This window comes from Ranitomeya variabilis, chromosome 1 (genome assembly GCF_051348905.1).
Source record: "Ranitomeya variabilis isolate aRanVar5 chromosome 1, aRanVar5.hap1, whole genome shotgun sequence".
NCBI lineage: Eukaryota > Metazoa > Chordata > Amphibia > Anura > Dendrobatidae > Ranitomeya > Ranitomeya variabilis.
Genome location: NC_135232.1, coordinates 1,007,958,514 through 1,007,981,149, shown reverse-complemented (window position 1 = coordinate 1,007,981,149; position 22,636 = coordinate 1,007,958,514). Strand labels below are relative to the sequence as shown.

Sequence of the window (22,636 nt, the reverse complement as noted above, 5' to 3'; positions counted from 1 at the left end):
GGTCCCTGTCAGGTTTGGGACCCTGACAGAGGCCTGGCAACAAGAAAGAACGTCACGGGACCGTGCCTGCTCAGCATAGCGGCGGTGCCCTAAGAAAGGATCAGAAGCGAGATATATTGTGCTGAGTGAGAAACGAGATCAAAGCAAGAAGGCGGCAGTGGGGGCGCTACATATACAGGTCCTTCTCAAAAAATTTGCATATAGTGTTAAATTTCATTATTTACCATAATGTAATGATTACAATTAAACTTTCATATATTATAGATTCATTATCCACCAACTGAAATTTGTCAGGTCTTTTATTGTTTTAATACTGATGATTTTGGCATACAACTCCTGATAACCCAAAAAACCTGTCTCAATAAATTAGCATATTTCACCCGACCAATCAAATAAAAGTGTTTTTTAATACCAAACAAAAAAACCATCAAATAATAATGTTCAGTTATGCACTCAATACTTGGTCGGGAATCCTTTGGCAGAAATGACTGCTTCAATGCGGCGTGGCATGGAGGCAATCAGCCTGTGACACTGCTGAGATGTTATGGAGGCCCAGGATGCTTCAATAGCGGCCTTAAGCTCATCCAGAGTGTTGGGTCTTGCGTCTCTCAACTTTCTCTTCACAATATCCCACAGATTCTCTATGGGGTTCAGGTCAGGAGAGTTGGCAGGCCAATTGAGCACAGTAATACCATGGTCAGTAAACCATTTACCAGTGGTTTTGGCACTGTGAGCAGGTGCCAGGTCGTGCTGAAAAATGAAATCTTCATCTCCATAAAGCATTTCAGCCGATGGAAGCATGAAGTGCTCCAAAATCTCCTGATAGCTAGCTGCATTGACCCTGCCCTTGATGAAACACAGTGGACCAACACCAGCAGCTGACATGGCACCCCACACCATCACTGACTGTGGGTACTTGACACTGGACTTCAGGCATTTTGGCATTTCCTTCTCCCCAGTCTTCCTCCAGACTCTGGCACCTTGATTTCCGAATGACATGCAAAATTTGCTTTCATCAGAAAAAAGTACTTGGGACCACTTAGCAACAGTCCAGTGCTGCTTCTCTGTAGCCCAGGTCAGGCGCTTCTGCCGCTGTTTATGGTTCAAAAGTGGCTTTACCTGGGGAATGCGGCACCTGTAGCCCATTTCCTGCACACGCCTGTGCACGGTGGCTCTGGATGTTTCCACACCAGACTCAGTCCACTGCTTCCTCAGGTTCCCCAAGGTCTGGAATCAGTCCTTCTCCACAATCTTCCTCAGGGTCCGGTCACCTCTTCTCGTTGTACAGCGTTTTCTGCCACATTGTTTCCTTCCAACAGACTTACCATTGAGGTGCCTTGATACAGCACTCTAGGAACAGCCTATTTGTTGAGAAATTTTTTTCTGGGTCTTACCCTCTTGCTTGAGGGTGTCAATGATGGCCTTCTTGACATCTGTCAGGTCGCTAGTCTTACCCATGATGGGGGTTTTGAGTAATGAACCAGGCAGGGAGTTTTTAAAAGCCTCAGGTATCTTTTGCATGTGTTTAGAGTTAATTAGTTGATTCATAAGATTAGGTTAATAGGTCGTTTAGAGAACCTTTTCTTGATATGCTAATTTATTGAGACAGGTTTTTTGGGTTATCAGGAGTTGTATGCCAAAATCATCAGTATTAAAACAATAAAAGACCTGACAAATTTCAGTTGGTGGATAATGAATCTATAATATATGAAAGTTTAATTGTAATCATTACATTATGGTAAATAATGAAATTTAACACTATATGCTAATTTTTTGAGAAGGACCTGTAGATAATAGATAGATAGATAGAGATTAGATAGATAATAGATGGATACATAGTAGATAGATAGATAGATAGATAGCTAGATAGATAGATAGATAATAGATGGATCCATAGATAGATAAATAGATAAACATTAAAGTGTATTAACCATGCTTGTTAAATTACTCTCCGGCCAATGAAGAGTTAAAGGGCAGGTATGAGAGAAGTGTGCAGGCAGCAGCCAGTTACCTCTAATCTGCAGGCAGCACTTGTTCCTCCCCCTTGTAAAAGAGTTTGAAGCGACGGAAAGCAGAGAGATAACACTGGCTTCTCGGCACATTGATCCGGCCTGGGAGGAGGTGACAGCACAGGCAGGACGGAGCCGCGGGCACACACTGGAAGTCGCAGCAGTTCAGTGCACGGATCTGCAGGCATCAGGCGCGGGACATCATGTATGCCAATGGGAAGGTGGCGCTGGTCACTGGAGCCGCACAGGGGATTGGCAGAGCGATGGTGGAGGAACTTTTGAACAAGGGAGCTGCGGTGAGTGCGGATGCCCCTGCTGTATGCGGGTGACTGGGTTCTCTGCTGGCAGCGGCCGTACAGGGGTCACCGGTCCGTATACAGGGGTCACTGGCCGTATACAGGGGTGACCGCTCCATATACAGGGGTCACCCGTCCGTATACAGGGGTCGCCGGTCTGTATACAGGGGTCACCAGTCCGTATACAGGGGTCACCGGACCTTATACAAAGGTCACCCGTCCGTATACTGAGCTCCAGACCTAGTGGTGTCCTGCAGAACCAGCGGCAGTGCTGAGCCGTGTAGTTCCCCGACAATACTGATCACACATACTTTGTGTGTCTATGTATGTGTATCACACACACCTGGGGTTTACTGCTGAGTCTTGTAGTGCCTCTGTTCCTTTACTTCTCTACAGGAGGGATTTGTAAATTCCATTCAAAGATCTAAGCTTTTTATTTATTTCCCAGGGACAGAAGTTTGATCTGTAGACAGCACATGACAAACTGAGACTTGTAGTTCCACATCAGGGAGATAGCTATCCAGGCTCTCTGCTTTATAGTTATGATTATAGTGTTCATCAGGTGAAGGATACACACAGCACTGCTGATTAGAATAACTGACTGTATGGACTAGCTAAGAGTTTGTCTATGACACTTGTAGTTCCACAAAGCTGGAGAGCCATAGAGTTCTGACTTTATTGATGAGACTTGCAGTTCCCCAGGTGTGTATACACAGATTCTCTCCCAGATATCATTACTGAGAATTGTAGTTCCTCATATGAGTAGCTATGGAATCTCGCAGATCATTCATGAAAGTTGTAGGTTCTGAAGTTAGTAGCTATAGATTCTCTCTCTGAGACTTGTAGTTCCTCAGGTGAGTAGTTACAGATTCCTTTAAGGCTATGTTCACTCCGGAATATACATCTTCTCATCCAAGAGTATCAGCACAATTATGCTGATCCCATTCTGATCAGAGTTTGATCACAGTATGATCTCATTATTTCAGATGAGAAGACGATGGGAAAAAAAATGTCCCCATCTTCTCCATTTTGTCAGTCCATGGAAATCAGGCTGCACTCAGGTGTCATCCAAGTGCAGTTACATGTTTCACAGGCACTCATTGACTTGCATGGCCAAGTGCAATCCGAATGTCTGATTATAATTGGTCATGCTATGATTTGTTCCTCATACCGCCATAGTCCAGGGAAAGAATGGGACATGTGCGCTGCCCCATAGAATAACATTGGTCCGAGTGCGATTGGATGTTTTGATCTGATGTATTGCCAACTCGCAGTGGGACAGAATATACGGTCATCATCACGAGCCTTTAGAGTTGATTGATGAGACGTGTCCCTCAGATGAGTGGCTATAGATTTCCTTCCAGAGCGGATTACTGAGACCTGTAGTCCCTCTGGTGAGCAGCTGTGGATTACCTTCTCAGAATTCATTGATGAGACTTGTGGTTTCTTACGGTATAGTGGTTTCCCTTCCATAGCTGATCACTGACACTTAGCAGGACGGAGCCGTCCCCAGCAGTCACTTTCCTCTCCTTCCTCTATCACTGCGGAGCTACTTTCTTAGTATCTGGAACCTTAACAGCTGGAGAAGTACAGGTCCTTCTCAAAAAATTAGCATATAGTGTTAAATTTCATTATTTACCATAATGTAATGATTACAATTAAACTTTCATATATTATAGATTCATTATCCACCAACTGAAATTTGTCAGGTCTTTTATTGTTTTAATACTGATGATTTTGGCATACAACTCCTGATAACCCAAAAAACCTGTCTCAATAAATTAGCATATTTCACCCGACCAATCAAATAAAAGTGTTTTTTAATACCAAACAAAAAAACCATCAAATAATAATGTTCAGTTATGCACTCAATACTTGGTCGGGAATCCTTTGGCAGAAATGACTGCTTCAATGCGGCGTGGCATGGAGGCAATCAGCCTGTGACACTGCTGAGATGTTATGGAGGCCCAGGATGCTTCAATAGCGGCCTTAAGCTCATCCAGAGTGTTGGGTCTTGCGTCTCTCAACTTTCTCTTCACAATATCCCACAGATTCTCTATGGGGTTCAGGTCAGGAGAGTTGGCAGGCCAATTGAGCACAGTAATACCATGGTCAGTAAACCATTTACCAGTGGTTTTGGCACTGTGAGCAGGTGCCAGGTCGTGCTGAAAAATGAAATCTTCATCTCCATAAAGCATTTCAGCCGATGGAAGCATGAAGTGCTCCAAAATCTCCTGATAGCTAGCTGCATTGACCCTGCCCTTGATGAAACACAGTGGACCAACACCAGCAGCTGACATGGCACCCCACACCATCACTGACTGTGGGTACTTGACACTGGACTTCAGGCATTTTGGCATTTCCTTCTCCCCAGTCTTCCTCCAGACTCTGGCACCTTGATTTCCGAATGACATGCAAAATTTGCTTTCATCAGAAAAAAGTACTTGGGACCACTTAGCAACAGTCCAGTGCTGCTTCTCTGTAGCCCAGGTCAGGCGCTTCTGCCGCTGTTTATGGTTCAAAAGTGGCTTTACCTGGGGAATGCGGCACCTGTAGCCCATTTCCTGCACACGCCTGTGCACGGTGGCTCTGGATGTTTCCACACCAGACTCAGTCCACTGCTTCCTCAGGTTCCCCAAGGTCTGGAATCGGTCCTTCTCCACAATCTTCCTCAGGGTCCGGTCACCTCTTCTCGTTGTACAGCGTTTTCTGCCACATTGTTTCCTTCCAACAGACTTACCATTGAGGTGCCTTGATACAGCACTCTGGGAACAGCCTATTTGTTGAGAAATTTCTTTCTGGGTCTTACCCTCTTGCTTGAGGGTGTCAATGATGGCCTTCTTGACATCTGTCAGGTCGCTAGTCTTACCCATGATGGGGGTTTTGAGTAATGAACCAGGCAGGGAGTTTTTAAAAGCCTCAGGTATCTTTTGCATGTGTTTAGAGTTAATTAGTTGATTCATAAGATTAGGTTAATAGGTCGTTTAGAGAACCTTTTCTTGATATGCTAATTTATTGAGACAGGTTTTTTGGGTTATCAGGAGTTGTATGCCAAAATCATCAGTATTAAAACAATAAAAGACCTGACAAATTTCAGTTGGTGGATAATGAATCTATAGTATATGAAAGTTTAATTGTAATCATTACATTATGGTAAATAATGAAATTTAACACTATATGCTAATTTTTTGAGAAGGACCTGTATATGTCCAGTTTCCAGGGTTATGGCCGAGGCTGAGGCTACGTTCCTACCAGGGACTTTTTGCATATTTTCGAAAACAAAATACAAGTGACCTATTTTACTTAATGGGTGCAGAAAATCTGCACCATCAAAAACTCCCCAAACACTGATCGTGTGAACGTGGCCTTACAGTTCCTCACAAGCAGGTGAGCCTTGTAGTGCAAAGTTTCATATTTTTCATTTTTGTGATTAGATGGGAACAGGAACACTTCACGTAGAGCTGAAAAGCTGGGCCATGTCTACTACAGTATCTGACTGGATGCGAAATATTAGGAGAAGGGAATAACACGGTCATCTCAATCCCCACATCCCTGCATGACAGCCAGCGAACACGCGCCATTGCTCCTACAACAGCCAGGGTGGATTAGGGCCAGATTGTCAGGAAAAGGAAGATTCATTCAACTGTGACACTAGAACGACCTTTAACACATCAGTCAGCGTGTCGCCAGTTTATGGGAGAGGTGTAGGACATTTTTTCCTCCATATGATATTATCCGAAAAATCTGTGTTAGCTTTCAGTGTTACAGGCAAGATAAAGTGTAGATGGACGCAGTGAGAAGCTGCACTCAGCAAATCATGGGAAATGTATCTTAGTCTTCGCTGCACTTCCTAATACTATTGTGTTTGGGTATAATAACTTGGAATCGGCTCCATGCTTCACTAATGGTCGTTTCTGCAGCATGTGAATGGGTTTCCACAAGCTCCATGCTGATAAATAGGACAGTCCCAGAACTTTCTGCAGCACATTTTCCCTGAGCTTTCCCATTGACAAATTCTCCTGGCTTCTTCTCCATCCCCCTCCACCAGACTTGACTGTCTTGTAATCACAAAACAATAGGGCTGTAAACTGCTATTGACACAGTGTAGTCAGGAGGCACAGATAGCCACAAAGGTAAGAGGTAACATTCCACAAGAGTGTGCAGAGAATGGAGGGAGCATTACAGTCTCTGAGCTCATTAATCCCTCTCTTCTTAAAAAGCAACAAACAAACAAATACAATGAAAAAGACATAATAATAATAATAATAAGCCATTGATCCCCCCCCAATCACTAACTGGATATTCAGGGGATTCTGATTTGTAAAATGCTGCAGAATATGCTGGCGCTATAGAAATAATTATTATTACAATTATGATGAGAAGCAATAGCTTTTTTTCTGCTTTATTGGAAATATTGACTTTTTAATATGCAGAAGTTAGATGAACGTCTACAATCTATTCAGCCATTTAAATGCCAATTCTTCTCTCCACCGAACACAACGTGATGGGGTTATACACAGGGCTGTGGAGTCGGTAAGCCAAACCTCCGACTCCTCAATTTCCATGACACCGACTCCACCAAAATGGGCTCCGACTCCACAGCCCTGGTTATACATAGTTCCGTCATAGTTGCCTCAGACTTGCTAAAGAATGAATGCATTCAGTATTTAGTATATGACAGGCACCTCCACGCACTGTGTCAGAAATGCTAAATTGACAGGCCTGATCATGGCCCCGTGTCCCCCAGCTCCACCTATTTCGACAGGGCTAAGTCAAACAAATGAAAAAATGCTGAAAATCTCATTTTTTTCCCTCAACTTCCCTTTTTCTTTCTGGAGCAAAAGCTTTGATGAATCGGCCCCAGTATCTCCAGAGGAGTTGATCAGAAAGTCGCAATGACTATGGAGCCTCATACACACTAGTCAGTTCTGCGGATCGTTCTGCCGACCGTTATTCCCCCGATTCCTCCATACGCAGGAGCTCGGCTCCGCTCAGCACGCCTGTGTTCTGTATGAGAGTCGCTGCCAGACATCTCTCTTCTCACCAAAAACAGAAACATCGGCAGTCCGAGATCAGAGACGCCAGCTCCTTCTCTCCCTCAGCATCACCGCTCAGGGGAAGGATTGGAAGGACCTCATTCACATTAAATATATTAACCTGTTGTTCGAGCTCGCCACTGGCAATGGATGTGGCATTTTTACAGATACATTGCAGTTCTGTAATAGATTAATAGCCGCTGAGTGTAAAAAAAAAAAAAAACTCATTGTATAAGGTAAGCACACATGACAAGTGAGAAAAAAAATATTCCCACATTTTTGGATGAAAATTAATATTGGCATATGAGCCTAGGCTAAGAGTAGACCATCAATATCTGATCTGAGCTGCTTTTAGTGGCCGTGGCACATAGGGGGCGCTGCTGCTTCCTGCTCTGCTCTGCTACATTATGAGGTATACAGTACTATCTGTGCTGGATATTGCAGTGCCCTCCTACTCAGTTCAGTGGGTCAGTGCCGCAAAACCCATAGTCTCTCTCTGTGCCAGCAGTTTCTTTTCAGTTTGTGGCTCTCTCTGTTTTTTATATATGGTAATCCTATATGGGAGATTCCTCCTATAAACACAAAATGTTCTAATCAGGAATTTAATTTAAAATGCTTTTTCTAAGCAAGATAACCCCTAGAATAACATACAGTACGTGCAGGGGCATACATAGAAATCATGGGACCCCATAACAAAAATACTAATTAAAACCCCTAAATAGATGGGGTCACAGTAGAGCATATCACACAACTTTGCAGCCTTTACAAAGTAATGTTGCCCCTATTGAAGAACCTTAGTGTTCACAAACACTAAGATACATACCCCTTTCATGGCTCCAAAAAAGTATGATGCCAACAAATGTGCACCGCACACGCACAGTATGATAACTCTACAGTATCATGGTATAATATTGACCCAGTATGATGGTCCCCATACTCACCCACACAGAGTATGAAGGCCCTGACACAGCCCTCTGCACAATATGATGGTCCACGCACAGACCTTCATACAGTATAGTGACCCTCCATACAGTATAGTGGCCCCAACACAACCCTTTGTACTGTATAATGGCGGGCCATACTTTATTATGACCCCCACTAACCCTCCAAATAGTATAATGGCCTGCCACATAGCCCTTCAGATAGTACAATGATCCCCACACAACACTCCAAGCAGTGTATTAGACACCACACAACCCTGCACACAGTGTAATTGGCCCCACACAGTCCTCCACACAGTATAATGGCCCACACATAGTCCTCCAAATAGGATGATGTAGCAAATAGCCCTCTGCCTAATATGATGCCCCCCAAGTTGCCTGATGGCCCCCATATAGCACTGAATATAGTATGATGGCCACCCAGATAACCCTTCAAATAGAATGATGGTTCCCCACATAGTCTGATGATCCCCACATAGCATTACAAATAGTATGATGACCCCCAAGTAGCATGATGGCGCACACAATTATTAGTATTCCTCAAATAACCCTCCAAATAGTTTAATGGCCCCACAAATAGCTCTATAAACAGTATGATGGCCCCACAAATAGCCCTCCAAATAGTATGATTGTAGTATGATAGTATGATGGCCCCACAAATATTCCTTCAAATAGTTTGAGGGCCCAACAAATAACCCCGCTGCTCAGGTCTCTGCAGCATGAGGTCTGCACTGCTTGGTACAGTAGTCGCAATGTAATAACGTCATTGCCCTTCTGCGCTGAGGCGTCAGATGCTCAGGGAGGATGATGAAGGAGGGAGTATCAGCTGACGGCTCCCTCTTCCATCATTGCTTTCAACTATATCGGGCTCCCAGCCTCATGGACCCCATAGCAGCTGCATGGTCCACTGTTTTTTGTGGTACACCACTGAATATACAGCTCTGGCAAAAATTAAGAGACCACCACATCAAAGCCCGTCATGGGCAACCCAATCTGCAGACCTGAACCCCATTGAAAACCTCTGGAATGTAATCAAGAGGATGATGGATAGTCACAAGCCATCAAACAAAGAAGAACTGATTACATTTTTGCGCCAGGAGCAGTGTGAAAGACTGGTGGAAAGCATGCCAAGACGCATGAAAGCTGTGATTAAAAATCACGGTTATTCCACAAAATATTGATTTCTGAACTCTTCCTGAGTTAAAACATTAGTATTGTTGTTTGATTATGAACTTGTTTTCTTTGCATTATTTGAGGTCTGAAAGCACTGGTTATTTTTTTTTTTACTTTGACCATGTCTCCTTTTCAGAAAAAAAAGGTACAACATTTATTACTTGGAAATTCGGAGACTTGTTGTCAGAAGTTTATAGAATAAAAGAACAATTTACATTTTACTCAAAAATATACCTATAAAGGGAAAAAATCAGACAAACTGAACATTTTGCAGTGGTCTCTTGATTTTTGCCAGCGCTGTATATGCCCAGCAACCACAACACAAATTACTGCCTAGCGAGGAAATATAAGACCCAATGATTATTACCTTTCTGGTACTTTCATGGTCGGGGTGGCAGTTTACTATTTCAGCACAGGGAAATATGAGGAAACAGGATTAGATGATTAACAATTAACAATTGTTTTCATCATCTCTTTACCATGAATAACTTTGCTATTTGGAATGCAAATTGCCAGCTTAGTTCATGGACAGCAGCCATGTTCTCATTAAGAGATTTACATGTTTTGGAACACTAGACTTGAACAGGTAATATCTTAACAATAGGTCTTCAGCAAACAGGACACATACAAGGTAGAAATAATGACATTCCTCAACTCTTCAATAATCCTATCCAATGGCAGAGGCAAATCAAATCAAGGAACACGGCCGCGCACACAATCTTATGAGAGGCAGAGAGCGCAAGTAGTACTCAATTTATGAAATAAATAGTCATATTCAATTAAAGCCGTTAGACTCTCTGTTTGTCATGCCTGATTATAATGCAAGCTACTGTTTACACCGGAGGGCTGCATAGTTCACTGTGTGCTCTGCCTCTCATAAGATTGTGTGTGCGGCCGTGTTCCTTGAGACACGTTTATTCATTTCTCCACACTTTGGCACCTACTGATGCAATTCTTTATGGTGCCAGCATGTACGTTTTTTAGCTGCTTTCTACCCATGTACACTTTTGTCCTCAATTTTGTATAAATTATATGTATAATAAATTTAACTTGGTTATCGCACGAACTCCCTCTTGCCGTTCTGTGATCCCTTGAGATACATACTTTATGTGGGCTTAAATGCGGTCGCCCATCACTATTTTGATTACAGGGATTTAAGCTTGCGCTGCTCTTTTTTGAGCAAATCTTTGGTATATATATTTAAAGCCACAGGGGGATGTTTTCCATTCTGGCTACGGATTTTTTGTAGGTTTATAAAGGGCAAGAATTCAGTTTGGCGTCCTCCTCCTATACACAGCTTAAGCAGTGTGAGTAGTCGTTATGTGAGCACTCGTGCGATTTGCACACTTAGGCCGGGGTCACACTTGTAAGAGCAATGTGAGAAACTTGCGCGAGTCTCTCGCCTCAATACCCAGCACTGCCGCCGGCACTCGGGTCCGGAGCGTTCAGCTGCTTAGAAATACATGAAGCCGCATACTCCGGTCCCGAGTGCCGGGTTTTGAGACGAGAGACTCGCGCAAGTTTCTCGCATTGGACTCGCAAGTGTGACTCCGGCCTAAGTCTTGCACCGACAAGCTGTTCTTCATAATTCTCAGTGTCCAGTGAAAAACTACAGTCCCTGCTTCTTGCAGAGAATAGTGACCAGTATGAAAGTTCCATATGAGTGGCCATGTGATGACCGCTGAAACTGGCAAGCAGAGCCAAATCCTGACAGTGAGCATATTACATGCCGCTATGATTGGGCATGCTGCAGTTCTTAATTTCATAATTAAAAGAGTTTGTCCAATATTCTGACAAAAGTCTGCAGTCATTCTTTGTGAATCCTCACAGCTTGCGCACTGTGCGCTGTCCGCTTTCTCCCATGCCGAGTGGGCAGTCATGTGACCACAAGTTGGCACTCTGCTGACACATTGTGACTAGACATGTGCGGGTTAGCGCAATGCAAGTGTATTGAGCGAGGTAGAAAACTTCTAGTTGGCACATGACTGTGCATATGCATATTGCATGCACACTTTTGGTTACGTGACCTCCCATTCTTGCTGTCAGTGCTGGAGAATCCTGACAATGTGCAGTGCAAACAGTGTGCGAATTCGGAAGTCTGCAGTCACATAGAATGACTGAAGACTTTCATCACAAACCTGGACGACCGGTTTAATGCTCCTAACAAAAATACAACTGTGCACACAGAAATGATCAACAATCCTGCATTGTATAGTGTATTGACCTTGGCACTTGTGCTGGTACCGTTTCTGCTGTGGAATTACACTGGGAACAGCTGGTTATCTAGTAGCAATGGAATGACATCAGCAACTCTTCCTGTTACTGAATGTACTTTATAATGACCTCAGCCCCTCTGGATTGGTGTACTCTGTGATCTCCTTATAGTGTCATTGTCTGTTGCACAGTGCACATTGTTCTGCTCTCAGAGATGCTGCCTCTGCGTATAAAGTGAACGTTACCACATCAAAAGCATTCACCTGTCTATCTCTTATGTGGGGATAGAAGCAAAAGCTCGGTAATATATTTTGAGCCCGGTGTGGCCAGGGATGATAATGTCTGTAAAGCGCTATGGAATATGCTGGATATACATATGCTGCATTCTCTATAAGCAACGCATAATAAATAATAAAGCCCACCCAACTAGTTCAGGGAAATTCTTCACGCTCATCAGACCCCCAGTCCCATATATAATATATTTATAATATACTTACACAACTACAGCCAGAGACTGCAAAGCAGGGCGAGTAAACCTTTATATTACCGTACTTGAAAACACATTCAAATAGTATTAAGAAACGGCATGCATAATACCGCCATAGAGATATCTTACTTCCGAACGCCTCCAAACTTAAAGCCTCTTCATCAATATTTCAGAAAAAGAAGGCTCCAAAGTTGAAAGGATCACAGTTGTTATCTCAGTGCCATTGTTCATGATTCCACTGGGCAAGGTGTCTTCAAGTCTAAGGGTACCGTCTCACAGTGGCACTTTTGTCGCTACGACGGTACGATCCGTGACGTTCCAGCGATATCCATACGATATCGCTGTGTCTGACACGCAGCAGCGATCAGGGACCCTGCTGAGAATCGTACGTCGTAGCAGATCGTTTGGAACTTTCTTTCGTCGCTGGATCTCCCGCTGTCATCGTTGGATCGGTGTGTGTGACACCGATCCAACGATGCGTTCGCTTGTAACCAGGGTAAACATCGGGTTACTAAGCGCAGGGCCGCACTTAGTAACCCGATGTTTACCCTGGTTATCGTCATAAATGTAAAAAAAACCAAACCGTACATACTCACATTCCGGTGTCCGTCAGGTCCCTTGCCGTCTGCTTCCCGCACTGACTGATTCCCGGCCGTAAAGTGAAAGCAGAGCACAGCAGTGACGTCACCGCTGTGATCTGCTTTCACTTTACGGCCGGGAGTCAGTCAGTGCGGGAAGCAGACGGCAAGGGACCTGACGGACACCGGAATGTGAGTATGTACGGTTTGGGTTTTTTTACATTTACGACGGTAACCAGGGTAAATATCGGGTTACTAAGCGCGGCCCTGCGCTTAGTAACCCAATGTTTACCCTGGTTACCCGGGGACCTCGGCATCGTTGGTCGCTGGAGAGCTGTCTGTGTGACAGCTCCCCAGCGACCACACAACGACTTACCAACGATCACGGCCAGGTCGTATCGCTGGTCGTGATCGTTGGTAAATAGTTTTGTGAGACGGTACCCTAATTCAATAGATAAAATGCTGAATTTTATGCCGCCCTCCCCCCTGTCGCTGTGCCTATTTTCAGCTGAGAGACACTATTTATTTGATAGAAGACCAACCTATGCAGCGTCCAACCACCTTCAAGAAATCCCATGTCCACTATGCGTACACAGACGCCCATGGATCGCCTGTGGAGACGGATATGCGGCGCGTCTCTTCAGACCGTAGCATGTCCACAAGAGAAATTTCATCAATAGAATGTATTGGATGCGGTGAATCCACACAGTTCAGTGATCACATGCAAATATACAGCAACATTTTGGATGCAGCGATCAAACGCTGTATCCAAACTGCTACCAGTTCCGAATCATGGGCACCCGGCCTAAGAAGTAGGACTCAACTCTTAGGCCGGCGTCACACTAGCGAGTTTTGCGGACGTATGAGCGCAGAAAATACATCTGTAAAATACGCATAACACACGGCCCAATGATTCTCTATGTCCCAGCTTCTATCAGCCGTATTTTACGGATCCGTATTATACCGTTTTCTACGGCCGTAGAAAATCGCAGCATGCTGCGTTTGTCACCGTATTGCGCAAAAAAAATCGCCAATGAAAGTCTATGGGGGTGAGAAAAATATGGATTACACACGAACCAGCAGTGTGAGTTGCGAGAAATACGCAGCGGTGTTCTATAGAAAAGCCGGTAATTCAATTGCCGGCTTTTCATTTCTCCTTCCCAAACCCGACAGGATATGAGACATGGTTTACATACAGTAAACCATCTCATATCCCTTTTTTTTTTGCATATTCCACACTACTAATGTTAGTAGTGTGTATGTGCAAAATTTGGACACTGTAGCTTGTAAAATAAAGGGTTAAATCGTGGAAAAAATTGGTGTGGGCTCTTGCGCAATTTTCTCCGCCAGAGTGGTAAAGCCAGTGACTGAGGGCAGATATTAATAGCCTAGAGAGGGTCCATGGTTATTGTCCCCCCCCCCCCCTGGCTACAAACATCTGCCCCCAGCCACCCCAGAAAAGGCACATCTGGAAGATGCGCCTATTCTGGCACTTGGCCACTCTCCTCCCACTCCCGTGAAGCGGTGGGATATGGGGTAATGAAGGGTTAATGTCACCTTGCTATTGTAAGGTGACATTAAGCCAGATTAATAATGGAGAGGTGTCAATTATGACACCTATCCATTCTTAATCCAATAGTACGAAATGGTTAATAAAACACACAAACACATTATTTAAAAGTATTTTAATGAAATAAAGACACAGGGTGTTGTAATATTTTTATTATACTGGTAATCCACCTGAAGACCCTCGTTCTGTAACAAAGGAAAAATAAAAAAACAACAACATACCTTCCGTCGCTCAGATCAAGTCCCACGAAGTAAATCCATCTGAAGGGGTTAAATCATTTTACAGCCAGGAGCTCTGCTAAAGCAGGGAATGAATGGATTGCAGGGGAATGACCTGTAGTTACCTTGAGTTGCGGTGATGCGCCCTCTGCTGTATGTCCTCATGAACTGGAGCCTTGGAAAAGTTCTCACGCTCGAGTTCATATGAGGACATCCAGCAGAGGGCGCCTCACCACAACTTAAGGTAACTACAGGTCACCCCGCTTTCCATTCATTCCCCGGGGGTTTTACAGGCACAAGCACTGCTTTAGCAGAGCTCCTGGCTGTAAAATGATTTAACCCCTTCAGATGGATTTACTTCGTGGGACGTGATCTGAGCGACGGAAGGTATGAGATATTGTTGTTTTTTTATTTTTCCTTTGTTACAGAACGAGGGTCTTCAGGTGGATTACCAGTATAATAAAATATTACAACACCCTGTGTCTTTATTTCATTAAAATACTTTTAAATAATGTTTGTGTGTGTTTTATTAACCATTTTGTACTATTGGATTAATAATGGATAGGTGACATAATTGACGCCTCTCCATTAATAATCTGGCTTAATGTCACCTTACAATAGCAAGGTGACATTAACCCTTCATTACCCCATATCCCACCGCTACATGGGAGTGGGAAGAGAGTGGCCAAGTGCCAGAATAGGCGCATCTTCCAGATGTGCCTTTTCTGGGGTGGCTGGGGGCAGATGTTTGTAGCCAGGGGGGCCAATAACCATGGACCCTCTCTAGGCTATTAATATCTGTCCTCAGTCACTGGCTTTACCATTCTGGCAGAGAAAATTGCGCAGGAGCCCAAGCCAATTTTTTCCGCCTTTTAACCCTTTATTTTACAAGCTACAGCGCCCAAATTTTGTACATACACACTACTACATACACACTACTAAATTTTGTACATACACACACACTAACACTAGTGTGGAATATGCAAAAAAAAAAAAAAAAAAGGGATATGAGATGGTTTACTGTATGTAAACCATGTCTCATATCCTGTCGGGTTTGGGAAGGAGAAATGGAAAGCTGGCAATTGAATTACCGGCTTTTCACATATCTCGCGCTGAATTAAATATAAATACAGTATATATATATATATATGTATGTATGTGTGTGTGTCTCAATGACATATATATACATACTGTATATATGTTTTAACGAACATTTGAGCACATAAATCCATTAGATGTCGGTTTTGCAAGCCTGCGAGAAAATATCGCAGTACGGATGCCATACGGATTACATACGGAGGATGCTGCCATGCGCAAAATACGCTGACACACCCTGCCTACAGATGACATACGGAGCACTATTTTTGGAACATTTCTGCGTATTACGGCCGTAAAATACGGACCGTATTTTCATACGCTGAGTGTGACGCCGGCCTTAAACTAAGGAGTGGAAATCCTGCAACCCCCTTGTTTTCCTCTTTATATGTGTATAGGGATCTGAACTTTGTTGCAGGGTTTCTGAAGACAATTGAGAGCAAGTCCAAAGGAGCAGCAGCGCACTGTGTGCAACAAGATATGAACAAACATTTAGGGTATGTGCACACGTTGCGGACTTTGCTGCAGATCCGCAGCGGATTGGCCGCTGCAGATTCGCAGCAGTTTTCCCTGAGTTTACAGTATCACGTAAACCCATGGAAAACAAAATCTGCAGTGCACATGCTGCGGAAAAAAATCGCGCGGAAACGTAGCGTTGTTTATTCCGCAGCATGTCACTTCTTTGTGTGGATTCCGCAGCGGTTTACACCTGCTCCATAATAGGAATCCGCAGGTGTAAAACCACAGGTGGAAGCCGCACAAAAATCGCGGTAAATCCGCAGGACATCCGCAGTGCGGGTTACCTGTGGATTTACTAAAATCAGTCTGGAAAAATCCGCACCACTTTCCGCAACGTGTGCACATGGCCTGATAATATGAAATGTAAACTGCATTACTGCAATGTAGAATATATACCGTAAATGAAGGTATTTAGTGCACAAATTGACCAATTCGTGTGATCACATCAGATGTGACAAGGCAAACTTTCTTTGATGGGACCCTAACCTTTCCAATCAGACGCACCTCTCCTGGGCCAAAAGCTTACAAATTTAAAGGGAACCTGTCACCCCCAAAATCGAAGGTGAGCTAAGCCCACCAGCATTAGGGGCTTATCTACAGCATTCTGTAATGCTGTAGATAAGCCCCCGATGTACAGTATCCTGAAAGATGAGAAAAAGGTTGGATTATACTCACCCAGGGGCGGTCCGGTCCGATGGGCGTCGCAGTCCGGTCCGGGGCCTCCTATCTTCATAGAATGATGTCCTCTTCTTGTCTTCACGCTGCAGCTCCGGCGCAGGCGTACTTTGTCTGTCCTGTTGAGGGCAGAGCAAAGTACTGCAGTGCGCAGATGCTTGGCCTCTCTGACCTTTCCCGGCCAGAGCCGCAGCGTGAAGACAAGAAGACGTCATCGTAAGAAGATGGGAAGCCCCGGACCGGACCGCGACGCCCATCAGACCAGAACCAGACCGGGACTGCCCCTGGGTGAGTATAATATAACCTCTTTTTCTCATCTTTCAGGATACATCGGGGGCTTATCTACAGCATTTAAGCCCCTGATGCTGGTGGGCTTAGCTCATCTTCGATTTTGGGGGTGACAGGTTCCTTTTAAAGGAAGGTAAGATCCAGCACTTTTTAGGAACGGACGGCTCAATGAACTATGAAAATAGTCACCACCTCTATACTACAGAGAAAAAGTCTGGCCAGTACTTCCTAACGCAACGAAGCAAATGTGAACAGGTGCAAGCTGCTGTGTTTTTTTTTTTTTTTGTTTTTTTTTTAATTAACTTAGAGTAGACATGGCCAAGGCAGGTAGAGTTCACTAATGGAAACAAGCAATAGGTCAGGGCAGGCAACCGTTAGGAGTGATTGTCAAGGTATAGCCATACTGAAAGACAGAAGGAGAGAGCTGCTACTGATAACGTCATGTTGAGGAGAATGCATCTAGCTCCACTTTCCTTCTCCTCCTTCATCTGCATAAAACTTATCAGTATTAACTACAATCTCCTATCTCTGTAATGTCACAATTCATCTTCATTGCATACAGATTTTACCCAGGCATTGAGAATTTTGAAATTGAATGTTCGTCCTGGCGGAGAAAAAAGTAGATTTCTCTGATAGGATATATTAGAAATTTTGTTATTTTCACGCGTATTATTAATCTAAGCAAAAAAAATCTAAACGATAGTTACTCTTTAACCCCTTAACAACCAGAGGTATTTTTGGTTTTGCATTTTCATTTTTTGCTCCCCATCTTCCCAGAGCCATAACTTTTTTATTTTTTGGTCAAAATGGCCATGTGAGGGCTTGTATTTTGCGAGACGAGTTGTACTTTTAAACACCACCATTGGTTTTACCATGTTGTGTACTGAAAGACGGGAAAAAAATTCCAAGTGCGGAGAAATTGCATAAAAAGTGCAGTCCCACACTTGTATTTGTTTGGCTTTTTTACCATATTCACTAAATGCTAAAACTGACGGATCATTAAAGTTCACAGACACCAAACATGTCTAGGTTCTTTTTTTTATCTAAGTGGTGAAAAAAAATTTCCAAACTTTGTTAAAAAAAAAAAAATCGTGTCATTTTCCAATACCCGTAGCATCTCCATTTTTAGTAATCTCGGGTTGGGTGAGGGCTTATTTTTTGCGTGCCGAGCTGACATTTTAATAACACCATTTTGGTGCTGATACGATCTTTTGGTTGCCGGTTATTGCATTTTAATACAATGTCGTGGTGACCAAAAAACGTAATTCTGGTATATTGATGTTTTTGACTATTACTCCCGATGTCAGAAAGGGGTCAGCCAAGTATTGATTGAACAAGATAGACTAAAATGCCTTCTGGCCCTTTATGGGACCAGGCACCAGTGTGGATGCCCTGTAGATTCAGTAAAAAATGGTGTTAAAACATGAAATAGAAAACATTTTTATACTAAAAATGGAAGTGGCTGTAGAAATCGGTGACTTTTGTTGACCAAACGGCAAGCATTACTAAGCCACTCGACATTCCACGGTTCTCAGAGTAGAAGTGGAGGAAGCTCATCAGTGAGTGAGTGAAAAACCATACAGAAACGACCCAAACTACACACTAATAAGCTGAAAGAACAAACACTGCATAGACTGAATTATGCTTCCTTTTGCGTAAGTAAATACATGTCATCTTCATGTTATCACATCTGGAAGCATGCTAGTACAAAATGCTAAGCCCTCAAGACAAGAGTAAGCTGCGGGAAGGAATGTGGAATTATCTGTTAGTTATGAGGAACAGGAGGACAACGTGACCAAGCGAGGAGACAACGTAGATCCACAGCTGGCATGTACACGCTTATTTAGGAGTGAAATACAGTGAGACATCTGAGAGACATTTATCTTGTGTATGAAGACACGTGTCTCATAAGGTAGATATGACGATTGCCTGTAATTAAGTTGTTGGGATGGACATATTGTACGGGACGAGGCTGACTGATGTCTGGAGGTGCTCATGCTCCATGTGCTTTGTGCAGACCTGGGTGTCTCTGTACATTTGTAAAATGCAGCTCAGGTGAGGTACTGCGGCCTTTGCTCATCTGTTGTTGGCAGGACAAGATGCAAGCACTAGTGGATAAATAACTATAACTAGTACATCATGTTAGTTAAGCGCTCCCGTGTGTATTAAGGCTACTTTCACACATCAGGTTTTCAGTGTCTGGCTAAATCCAGATCAGGCGAATGTTGCCGCCGGATCAGGTTTTTTTCCCATAGACTTGTATTAGTGCCGGATTGCACCGGATGACATTGCGTTTTGTCCGGTGTTCGCCGGATCCGGCAAATCTGCCGCTTCCGGTTTCTTGAAAAAACGTCCATTGCAACGTTTTTTGTCTCCGGCGAAAAAGCCTGAAGCGCTGGATCCGGCGCTTCCGTCTGTTTGCTATAATGGGAGCCGGAAGGTGCCGGATCCGGAGGCTTGATCCGGTTTTTTAAACTGAGCATGCTCCAAATTTTTTTTTTATCCAATAATCTAGATAGGCTAGCTGGATCCGTCAAAAAAACAGATCCATCGCATCAGTTTTTCAAAATCCGCGCCGGATCCAGTTATTCCAACATTCGCCGGATTTAACCTGACACTGAAAACCTGATGTGTGAAAGTAGCCTAAGCCGGATGAGTAATTATGTTACATGTCCTCCTTACATAACCATGTTGCATAAACCATTGCCTGTTGTTATATGTGGGGAGAAGGCTCAAGAGTCCAAACATCTTTGGCCCAGATTCAAATTTAATTCAATCTTAAAGCACTCTGAAAAGTCATAACATTTTTTACGTTGTACAAAACTTTTGCGACTTTTGACAGTTTTAATACCTCCCAAATGTTTGGAGCTGGGGATGGGCATGGCTGTGTCCTTTTGTCACATTCATGAAAAATGACAAAATTTCTTACACCAGAAATGTTATTCCAGACCTTGACTGGAATAACATTTCTAGCGAGGCCCCCGTCACTGATAAGATGCGCCTGATTCAATATAAGGAATCTTCCAGCAGGTTTTTGCTATGTAATCTGACAGTAGCATGATTTAGGAACAGAGACCATGATTCCAGCGATGTATCACATGGGTGCAGATAAAGCTGAGCTCAGAATGACTGACACCTCAGACACCACTGACTGGCAGCAGCTCTCTGTGTACATTGTATATTGACAGAAAGTTGCTAATCAATGTTGGGGGTGAGGTTGGACTACAAGGCATGAGGCCAGCTGTCCTACAGTGATAAACTTCTGCTGATTAAACACTAATTGTATTGAAACCACAAAACAAAACCTAGTAAGTAACCCATCACTGGAATCGGGGTCTCTACCCCTACAACATGGTGATCTCTGATTACATAGCAAAAACCTGCTGACCATATTCCCTTTCAGTGGCATACAGTCCTTATTAATGATTACGGCATATCTTCTGCACACACCTCATTAAAACACAGCATACAAACTGCCAGTGTTAATTAATCAAGCCCTTTGACTTTTTCACGTTTTACACACATTTTTTTACCATGGGAAAGTAATTATGTCACTTTCCTAATTAGGAAAAGTCACAAGGTCCTTGCCATTTGTGTTCCATTATGAAGAATTGACGTTTTGTTGAATTCTTAATGACCATGAATTATCTAGGACCATCATTTTCATGAGCAGCTCATGCTTTAGTGTAGTTCATCTGCCAAAGCAGTATACTGCCATTTACTATGGATGTTCTGTAGCAAAGGATCATTGAACAATTCATATCATTTTCAGCTTTTTTCTAGTTTTTATTTTAGTGGTGGTGATATTTTTATTTTTCAATAAATTTTAGAAATTCTGATATTGTTATGGATGGTGGAACATGGATACTGACTTGTGTTGGTGAGAATATGCCTCCTTCTGGATGAAAAAAATAGTCCAAAAGTTTAAACATGACTGCATTTGCGCTCATTATGTTACAATTGTCAGGTCAATCACAAGTTCTTTGAATAAGAGGGGCAGTTTAAAGCTCCTGGGTCTTAAAGGGATATTCTCAAGTTATTAAACTGCTTTAATTAGTTAGACAGTATGAAAAAAATAAGAAAGTTTGCAACTGACTTGATTTTTCTATCTACTGTTATTATCATGCAATGAGAGCTTTTATTTTTCATAGTGTACAGCTTGTTTCCATGGAGCTTGACCACCAGACCCTGGCTTAGTGTTTTTAGTAGTTACATTTTAGGAGAAAAGTTGACTCTTAACATACCAGTCAGATGTTTTTGGCTTGCTGATTTATCTATTGCAAGTAGCTGTTCACCTCCCTATCAGCTCCTGACAAGCTGTTCTTATCAGTCCTGTAGCATCACAATCCCCAGCACCCAGCCTAAAGGTACCTTCACACGAAACGACTCTACAACGAGAACGACAACGATCTGATCGCTGCAGCGTCGCTGTTTACATCGCTGTAGAGATGTCAAACACAGCAGCTCCAGAACGACGCAGGAGCGATCCTGTGACGTAGCGGTGACGCACTTATCGTTCTCAAAGGTCGTTAGCTCCATGTTTAACATTGCTGGCATCGTTGCTTTTGCTGTCAAACACGACGATACACGCTGATCTGACGACCAAATAAAGTTCTGGACTTCTAGCTCCGACCAGCGATATCACAGCAGGATCCAGATCGCTGCTGCGTGTCAAACACAACGAGATCGCTATCCAGGACGCTGCAACGTCACGGATCGTTGTCGTTCTCGTTGTAAAGTCGTTTCGTGTGAAGGTACCTTTACGGGTCTCACTATCCTGAACTGTTCACTTGTTCAAATGCCCATTTATCTCTACATGTAGCTCAGTGATTAAAACCGTAGCGTTGCAACGCTGTGTTCTAGGTTCAAATCCCACCAAGGATAACATCTGCAAGGAGTTTGTATGTTCTCCCCGTGTTTGCGTGGGCTTCCTCCAGGTTCTCTCGTTTCCTCCCACATTCCAGAACAAACCCTGAGAGCTGAATGCGTTACAGCAGAACAATATATTGTATTGACTTCTATATTAATATGTTTTCATAGTAGTTTGTCTTTACACATTTTTTGCTCCATCTCATACAGTATATAGCGCCAGCATCTTCAGCTTCACTGTGTAGAGATTACCCCGATTCACACAAGTTCCTTTTCTCAATCTCACAATCCAATTTGCTTTAACTTAAGGTACCGTCACATTTAGCGACGCTGCAGCGATCTAGACAATGATGCCGATCGCTGCAGCGTCGCTGTTTCGTCGTTGTGTGGTCGCTGGAGAGCTGTCACACAGACAGCTCTCCAGTGACCAACGATGCCGAAGTCCCCGGGTAACCAGGGTAAACATCGGGTTACTAAGTGCAGGGCCGAGCTTAGTAACCCGATGTTTACCCTGGTTACCAGTGTAAATGTAAAAAAAACCAAACACTACATACTTACATTCCGGTGGCTGCCGCTTTCCCAGGCGTTCTGCTTCCCTGCACTGTAAGCGCCGGCCGTAAAGCACAGCGGTGACGTCACCGCTGTGCTTTGCTTTACGGCCGGCCGGC

At 43.5% G+C, this 22,636-nt stretch overlaps 1 protein-coding gene across 1 annotated transcript in view; it reads left to right on the top strand.

The window, feature by feature from the left end:
• The first annotated feature begins 1,998 nt into the window (after positions 1-1,998).
• HPGD (15-hydroxyprostaglandin dehydrogenase) overlaps positions 1,999-22,636 on the top strand; it is a 72,496-nt gene continuing 51,858 nt past the window's right edge. The window contains exon 1 of the mRNA XM_077279516.1: positions 1,999-2,305. Coding sequence (XP_077135631.1) covers positions 2,213-2,305 — 93 coding nt within the window. The 5' untranslated portion in view covers positions 1,999-2,212. The remainder of the gene's footprint in view (positions 2,306-22,636) is intronic.